Here is a 9,283-nt window from a genome sequence, read left to right as displayed (position 1 = left end):
TCCCTTGATTCTTTATAAATGCAAAGTGATTATACAGTTGTATCATGACTTCTTTTACTGCTACTTTAAGTCATTATATACATGTGATGTGCAAAGATTACTATGCAGGTTTTGTTTCTGGTATGTTTTTGCATTGCAGTCACTGCTTAGAAACGCCTTTGTCGGAGAAACGATCATCTGACCCTCTTCTCCACCTTTCCTGATCAAAAAGACCTCACAACCTTTAAGCCCCTCCTTATTATCTCTGTGTCCTTCTATCTTCCTCTGAGTCCTCCAAAAACTCTATGATCCATTCCAATGGTGGTCTCAGAGAGCCAACACAAACAAACCTCCAGCAGCAACTTCAGAGTAGTGATTCCTCTAGGGAGAGGCGGGAAAGAGATTCATAGAGATCATCCATACGTCTGTAATATTTTACTTTCAACAAAAAAGATCTGAAGCAAATATTGAAATAAAAGTTAACCTTTGTTCAATCTGAAAAAAAAAAAAAAAACGCCTTTGTCCATTAGAGCTGTCTGTCGAGACACTGACACGCCTGTGAAGAGCTTATGGCTTTATTGTGCTCTTCAAAAGAGATTAAATGCCTAAGCTAGTTTATTAAAGGCTGTCTTTCCTTGTCTAAACACTTAGGTTTTCTAAAGAATGTGTCAGAGCTGGAATGTTATTAGACTAAAACTGACAGGGTTTTTTTTTTCTGTTTGTTTGTAAAAAGGCTTTGAGCTTCCAGCCCTTACTACCAGTTTCAGTCTTAGGTGCAGCCAGTGAGCTAGTTAAGCCCTGTAACAACTCCGAGGATTTGTGTTCCCAGGGAGAATTTTTTTTTCTAAAATCTCATAAAATAATAATGCCATTTGAAAAACAAAATATGTCCAAGTTGCATTCTCTTTCAGGTGGTTTTCTATTAAAGGTGATGGAGGGGTGAGGAAGGAGTACACTGTATACATGCATGAAAATAGGACGAAACCTGGAATTCTGTGCAGTGGATAGGAAGGGAGGATGTGATGCAGTGACTAAAGAATAGTGTTGGGAGATCTTATTTATTCCTACTGCTTTCAAGTGAAGACTATAAAATAGTGAAGTTTTAAGATAGGTTCTTAGGTAAACTCTTTTCTATACATCAGTTTTCCCTGGAATATCCCACCCTTACTGCAGCCAAATGACAAACTGTAAAATTCTATGGTGCCTAAAAGTTGCTGAGGAGGGGCTCTGAGGTTAAGAGCACTGACTGCTCTTCCAAATAGGACCCGGGTTCAATTCCCAGCACCCACATGACAGCTCACAACTGTCTGTAACTCCAGTTCCAGGGAACCCAACACCCTCACACAAACATACATGCAGGCGAAAATCTATGTTCAGAAAATAAAAATAAATTTAAATAAATTTTAAAAAAGTTGCTTAGGAAATCTGAACGTGAAAAGCTTAAGTATAACAAGCTACCTAGCAAATCTAGCTTGTTTGATTCTTTTTTGAAAGAACCTTTACTGTGAGTTACACTGTCTTTAAAGAGGTCCAACCACAGCTGTTAGCACACAAGTGCCAATTTCTGATCCAAAGCCAAATTCTGGTTTTGCATTAAGATTTCAGTGGTGACAGCATAGAGACATGTCAGCTCTCGTAGCGTGCCCAAAAAGGAACAGGTATTTGTGAGTGAAACAATTAAGTCTCAGTAAGATTCAGAGCTTGTCTCCCTGGTAGTAAATAATCACCCTAGGATTAAAACCCAGATCGCTCTGTTTCCTCTATCTCAATGAATTAAACACAAATAAGTTAATAGTAAAAGCAGAAATCAGAGTTAAGAGTTTTGCTTGATTTACTGGCAGATCGGTTGAGGAATCAGAATGAATAGAATAGAATTGCATAGATGAATGGTCATGAGAGAAGTGGTTTAAGGGAGGGGAATGTTCTTTAGTCCTCTCTGTATGTTGACGGAGGTGTCGATGATGTCTTTGGTTAGAGACATCCAGCTGGCCCTTAGATTCTACTTAGGGTGGTTTTTGGATCTTAGGGAGGACAAGGACCTCACAGGAGCTAATATATCTTAATTTCTGTTAATTGTGCTAAGTCTCTGATGTCATGGCACTTACCTAGTGATAATCATAAACTTGTGACTCTACCAGAGAAATATCATGAAATTTTATGCCTTCAAAATTTACTCTGTGATGACCCTGCCAAGAACAGTGTTTCTGCCTGTGTAAATATATTACTAGTTTTCTCTCTATTAGTAGAGAGAGCTAGAGAGCCATATTCTGAAAGCACTTGATTTATTAATACGGTGTAATGTGGTAGTTGTAGAAAATACTCAGTAAAGAAATAGTAGTTAGAAGTCAGAATGTTGAAACAAAGAAATTCATATGTGCAATTTATGATTAGATGATGTTAGTGATTTGTGTGCATTCCCTTCTTCAGCTCTTGCTCTTGGAAGGTTTATACAAATAGTAACACTGGTAAAATGACTGTTAGGTGTAAGCAAAGAACTTTTTATTGAAATAAAATATCTGAATTTTGTTACTTATTTTAGTGTGGCATACCCACCCCCACTCACTCACTATGTAGCTCTGGCTAGCCTGGAACTCGCAATGTAGACCAGGATAGCCTGAAAGTCACAGGTATTCTCTGCCTCCAGAGTGCTGGGATTGGAGTATTTATACTTTGTGTGCTACTCTGGAAACATCTAAAAGACTCTGTAAATGCCTTGTCTAATATAACCAAATGCATAGTGCCCAGAAAGTAGGAAAGGGGGCACAGAGGAATGTGCTACCTGTGCCTGACTGTCCACTTTGAAAGATGCTAGGAAATAGCCAGCATGCAGAGAGCTTGCTTAAGAAATCCCTGATATAAGCCTCTTTCTCTGAGTGGTTTTTTTTTTTTTTTTTTTTTTTTTTGATTTTCGAGACAGGGTTTCTCTGTAGCTTTTTGGTTCCTGTCCTGGAACTAGCTCTTCTAGACCAGGCTGGCCTCGAACTCACAGAAATCCGCCTGCCTCTGCCTCCTGAGTGCTGGGATTAAAGGCGTGAGCCACCATCGGTGGCCCGGCTCTCTGAGTGTTTTCTGAATGTAGAAAATATATTTCTACTCTCATTCCATGGAAGTTTTTTCCCCATAATTTTTAATAGTCTTACCACTTTGTGTTCCTTGACAGCTTTGAATTGCCTATGTAGTACAGGCTCTGCTCAAGTGAGGATCTCCTCACTAGTGCTGGATTGTAGGTCTGTGCCAACACATCCTGTTCTGTGGAAGATTTGTAATTCTACAACTTATTTGTTAAATATTACGTTGTTTCCTGTATCTTAGAAAAAGACAATAAAAGCTGTTTAAAAGCTGTTCCATTTTGGTTTATAATATATTACCTGTAATACTGTCTTCTTTTTTTGTTTCCTATCAGGACGCCTGAACAGTGTCCAAGTGTTGTTTCTTTATTATCAGAGAGTTACAACCCTCATGTGCGCTATGGAGCTGCGATGGCCCTGGGGATCTGCTGTGCGGGCACAGGAAACAAGGTAAGGCCTCAAACCGATGAGGTCAGTTCTTTCCTGGCACCAGGCTTTTCTGCTGCAGAAAAGTGTGAGAATACAGGTGCAGTGTGATCTCTGAGACTGAGCTTGACACACAGCTTCACTGTGCTCCCCACTCTTACGTGTTACGGTGCCTGAGGCTTCCTAGAACAAACAACAGTACTCGTGGACAGCTATTGAATTGCTCTGTCATGTTACATGCTTAAATAACTCTGTTTAATTGGTATTGTGGAAATTAAGATTGCTGTTTGAAGCCACCCAAAATTAACTCATTTTTTTTGTTATTTTTAATTATATGCATGTGTGTGGGTATGTGTACATGGTCTCCAGAGGCATGAGATTCCCCAGATGGCCGTAACATACAGTCTTGATTCACAGCATTGATATAGTCACCATACTTTACCTCGAATAGCATGCATGTATGTAGGACCCTTGGGTGGCCCTTTTTTTTAACTCAGGTTTTTTTGTTTTTTGTTTTTTTTTTTTAATACGTTTTTAAATACGTATCACCCACACCATAGTGCTTGTGGAGGCCAGAAGAGGGCACTAGGTCCCTTGGAGCTGGAGTTACAGATCATTTGTGAACTGTGAGCTATGAGCTGTGGCTGGATGCTGGAATTGAACCCAGGTCCTCTGGAAGAGCAGCCAGTGCTCTTAACCACTGAGCCATCTCTCAGGCCCAACTTTCTTGACTTTTTCCTCTAATAAAGAGTGTTCATATTAGATACACCCCTGTCCCCCAACACATATCATTAATACTCACTGTGTAAACACAAACACATCGTTTAATGCAATAAAGGTTCTGAATTTCCTTTGGGCTGGCAAGATAGCTCAACAGGTAAAGAGGTGCTTGCCACCAAACCTGGCAGCCTGAGTTCAGCCTCTAGGACCTATATGGTAGAAAGAGACGACCAGTGCCCATAGGCTGTGCTCCATGTGCACACTATGGCATTTATGCCCATACGAGCTCAGACACACACATACACATATACCACACACCAATAAATTAATTTTTTAAAAGAATTTTTAGATCTGGGACTGGAGAGATGGCTCAATTCCCAGCACCCACATAGCAGCTCACAACTGTGTATAACTCCTGTTCAAGGGGATCTGACACCATCACACAGACATGCAGGCAGGCAGAACACCAATGTGCATAAAAAGAAAATAAATATTTTTAAAAAGGATTTTTACAGCTGTTTCATTCTCTCCTGGTATCTTATAAGCATTTATTGCCACCTTGCATACTGTTACAACTATTTAGCTTAATATCTATGTCCCCTCTACTGAAACATAAGATTCCCGTGAGTGAAATGTTCACTACTAGGACAGCAGTCGTCTTGGCGCTTGATTTATTAGGGAATCTGTGAAGACAGGCATATGTTTCCAGTCCTAGCATTTGTGAAGCAGAGGCAGGTAGATCTTTGTGAATTCAGGCCAAGTGCCAGGCCAGCTAGGGCTAAAAAAAAAGCATATATCAAAGGCTGGAAAGATGACTCCATGTTTAAGAGTACAGACTGCTCTTGCAGCAGATCATTATTTGGTTCCCAGCATTCACATCAAGTAGCTCACAACTGTCTTTTAACTCCAGTTCTGGGAAATGCCACACCTTCCTCTGGCCTTGAAAGGTACCCGAATTCCTGTACACATACTACCTCTACACACACATACATAATTAAAATATTTTTTTAAATGTGTATCTTCACCCAGTTTTGATGGTGCACACCTTTAATCCCAGCTCTCAGAATTCAGAGACAGGTGGATCTCTTGAGTTTGAGGCCAACCTTATAGAGTGAAGTTCTAGGACAGCCAGAGCTGTTACACAGAAAAGTCCTGTCTTGAAAAATAAAAAAATTATGTATCTCCATTTTTATTAGAGCGATCATTAAGTGTATATAAGAATTTTGCCTTATAGGTGGGAGGGAATACACACATGCCACCGCACATATGTCCAAGTCAGAGGTAGCTTGCAGGAGTCAGTTCTCTCTTTCTGTGTGTGGGTCCTGAGAATCAGACTCAGGTTTTCAGACTCAACAGCAGGCTGCTTACCTGCTGGCTGTCTCACTAGCTGCCTCTTTTCTTGTATACATCTGTTCTGTAAACACAGGAAGGATACAGTTGGACATTTTGCTAAGTATTTTTCCTCTTAGGCTTTTAATTTACATTTATGTCAGCTCTCATAAGTTAAATACAAATTGGATTTTTTTTCTTTCCATATTATTCTAAACTTAATATGATATCTAGGAGCAAATGTTCTTTGAAACATGGCATCTGACAAGTTAATACAATGAAAAATTTTTATTGCTCATACTAAACAAGTCTGCTTTATTTCTAGATAATTTGTGTGACCTAGGTATCTGTACATAGCTGAAAGAGATTTGGCATTTGATTACTTTTATTTAAGAAATTTAGCCAGGCAGTGGTGGCACACACCTTTAATCCCAGCACTCAGGAATCAGAGGCAAGTGGATCTCTATGAGTTCAAGGTCAGCCTGGTCTACAGAGCAAGTTCCAGGACAGCCAGGGCGTGGAGAAACCCTGTCTCAAAACAAAACAAAAAAAATCTTAAACATCACCCTAATGTAAAATATACCTTTGAAAGCGATTGATTTGCAAATACAGCCATCCCAACTTCACTTAAAGTTTTGTTTGTGTTTTGTTTGTAATGACTTCAGGAAGCAATTAATTTACTAGAACCAATGACGAATGATCCTGTGAACTACGTGAGGCAAGGGGCTCTGATAGCGTCAGCTCTCATCATGATCCAGCAGACCGAAATCACTTGTCCAAAGGTGAGCAAAGAAGCCCTAGAAGGGAGGTAGTCTGGGCTTTGCTTTAGTAATTTATCTTAGTCACTGAAAGTAAGAAAAAGCACATTTAAGGGTTAACAGGCTAGAGTGTTGTAATTATATAATTTTACTTGGTGTGTGTTTCATAAACTTAGGTGACTTTGTTAAGTATATAACATGCTTAAGAAATGATAAAGTGTGCTTTTTATTTGTTTTGGTATTTTGTTTTTGCCTCTTTGTTTTTAAATAGACACAACAGGACTAACTTAGTACCCTGTTAGAGAGTGCAAATTTAAACTTTTCTGCTCCAGCCTTCTGAGACAGTGAAAAATCCCACTTGACGTTATGTGTATAGCCAACATCGGTCTTAAAAGAATGCAACTACATTCTTACCCTCCTAGGCAATCCTGGGAAGGGTGTCAGTGGCTCAGGAAGTTTTAAAAATAGTTCTTGGTGATAGTGTCTCAGCTAATGACCAATACCTGTCACTTTTAGATGTCAGATTCAGTGCATAGTGACTTCCGATCATGAGTCCTCCAAGTGTCCCTCTGAATCCTCTTTCTCTGGATCTGTGCTGAGAGAAAAAGACAGCCCAACTTTCCTCAAGGAGGTGGTCCTCATAGGCCGCACCTCCTCTGGATTAATCACACAGATTTTAAGGCATTTATTTAAAACTTCCCTCATGACAGTCTCTTATACCTCATAGTAGTCATTACTGTACAGTGCTTCTGAACACAGCTTGAAAACAGAAAGTGTATATGCATTATTTGTATATTCTCAAATTATCTTGCTTGATGTATTCAGTAGAAATGTAAGCCACTGATAGTGTACAAGTGATACCTACCTACCTACCTGTAATCATAGCTTCTCAGGAGGGCTATGCCTTGACTACAGGGGATTTCAAGACCAGCGTAGACAATTTAGTAAAACACTAACCCAGTATTAAAACAGGTGAGGCAGAGACAGGTGGGGCTCAGTGGTAAAGTTGTATGTGTTGGCTTAATCTCCAGTACTAAGAAAGAAAGAAAGAAAGAAAGAAAGAAAGAAAGAAAGAAAGAAAGAAAGAAAGAAAGAAAGAAAGAAAGAAAGAAAGAAAGAAAGAAAGAAAGGAGGGAGGGACGGAGGGACGGAGGGACGGACTTAGCCCGTGCCCATAATAATCATATTTAGAGCATTTAGCAGCTGTAAAATGTTATGTATATCTGAGATACAGTTAAAAACAAAACATTACTAGCAGAAAAAAAAATGTTGATGCCAAGTGTGGTAGCAACTGCAGACAGTTGCAGCACCTAAGAGGCTAAGGCAGGGGTTTCACAAATTTAATCCTGACCTGGACAACATAGTAAGTCAGTGTCCTTAAAAAAGAAAATAGGAGAGAAAGGGGAAGAAGGAGAGGAAAGGGGTGAAGCCATTGGCCTCTCTTCAGCCTCAGCAGCAGGCATGGAACATCATTATTTTAAGCAGAGGAGAGTCAGGAAAGAGGGGTGCACTTGCTAGACTCTGCAGTGTCCTGCCTCTTCAGAGCCTGGTCTGACAAACCTTTAGTTTCTAAGCAGTCACTGTCATTTTGTCTGTCATTTTGTCTCACTACCCAGTGCTTCTCTAAAAATCATTTTTAGCATTTCTGAAAGCTGTATTATTGCATGTAGACTCTGGCCTCTCATCTTGTTTTTCTAAGAATTGCTTAATATGCTGTGTCTTCTAGAACATAAACATCTTTGCAAACACAGACTACATTTCTTCATGCTTTAAATATAGCAGCTATCATATGAGTAGCTTTTATTTCTGCTGTTGATGCTGCACTGAGCCTTTGGAGGTTTTCCAACTGAGCAATGTCATTAAAGAATGTACCTCCGCAAATAGTCATATATAAATATTTATCCACTCAGACCTCACATATTGATTTCACACTGCTTCTATTGTCAGCTAGACAAAAGTTTAGCCATCTTCATATCCTGGCTATAGAATTTCAGTAATTAAACCAGGTGTGGTAACTGGGGAGATGGCAAATCAGGTAAGAATGTTTGCTACATAATAATGAAGACCTGAGTTTGTACCCCAGCACCATGTAAATGTCACACATGGACACAAATGCACCTGTAACTCCAGCACTGTGAGGAACAGAAACAAGAGGGTCTCTGGGAATTACAGCTGCCAGCCTAGCTCCAGGTTCCGTGAGAGACCTGTTTGAAGGGAACAAGGCAGGGAGTGAGAGAGTGGCCCTCTTCTCTGGCCTCCATGCATATGCCATACACAATAAAAAAGTTACTTAGTTCAAACGAAACTGGAGCGCAGGGCCAGCCTACATCAGTAAGTCTGAGGCTGTCCTGGGCTACATGAGATCCTATCCCCCCCCCAAAAAAAAAGGAAGGAAAAAAGAATGAATGAACTTCACAATTTCAGAGCCAGGCAAGGTGGCACATACCTTTGATCATTTGGATCAAAGCGTTTGGGAGGCAGAGGTAGGCAGATCTCTGGCTTCAAGATCAGCCTAGTCTACAGAGCAAGTTCCAGTAGAGCCAGGGTTACACAGAGAAACCTGTCTCAGAAAACAAGTTTTAAAAAAAGGAAAAAAGAAGAAAAGAAAAATAATTTCAGCACTTTTTAGAGGCCACAACCTCTTAACTAACTGTGGCAGAATGCTTTTGAAGTAGAATAGGGTAATCTAGTTTTTCATTTTTAAATTGACTCTAAGAAATGTCACATTTAGAAAAACAGGCAGGGTACAGCAGTTTAAGTAATTGATTTTCTTTTTTAACAAATTGTAAGTTAGGAACTTGAATGGAGTCTTAACTGGTGTGAACAAATAAAGTACTCTGCTATCTTGAGGCTGTATCAGAATAATGAATACTAATTAAGAATGTTTAAGTAGTACTGGCAAGATGGCTCAGTGGATAAAAGCAGCTGCTGGCAAGCCTGAGTTCTGTCCCTGGATCCTACATAATAGAGGGGAAAGCTGACTCCTCCAGGTTGTCCTGTGAT

The 9,283-nt window shown here is 39.8% G+C and overlaps 1 protein-coding gene across 2 annotated transcripts in view; it reads left to right on the top strand.

Moving 5' to 3' along the window:
- Window positions 1-9,283, top strand: part of Psmd1 (proteasome 26S subunit, non-ATPase 1) — a 78,242-nt gene that overhangs the window by 50,555 nt on the left and 18,404 nt on the right. For both annotated transcript variants that reach the window (XM_075951128.1, XM_075951127.1), the window contains exons 17-18: window positions 3,383-3,497; window positions 6,188-6,304. In XM_075951128.1, the coding sequence (XP_075807243.1) occupies window positions 3,383-3,497; window positions 6,188-6,304 (232 nt within the window). The remainder of the gene's footprint in view (window positions 1-3,382; window positions 3,498-6,187; window positions 6,305-9,283) is intronic.

The sequence above is a fragment of the Microtus pennsylvanicus genome, chromosome 17 (genome assembly GCF_037038515.1).
Source record: "Microtus pennsylvanicus isolate mMicPen1 chromosome 17, mMicPen1.hap1, whole genome shotgun sequence".
NCBI classification, from domain to species: Eukaryota; Metazoa; Chordata; class Mammalia; order Rodentia; family Cricetidae; genus Microtus; species Microtus pennsylvanicus.
Note: the sequence above shows the minus strand (reverse complement) of the source record. Positions and strands in the feature narration are given on the sequence as shown.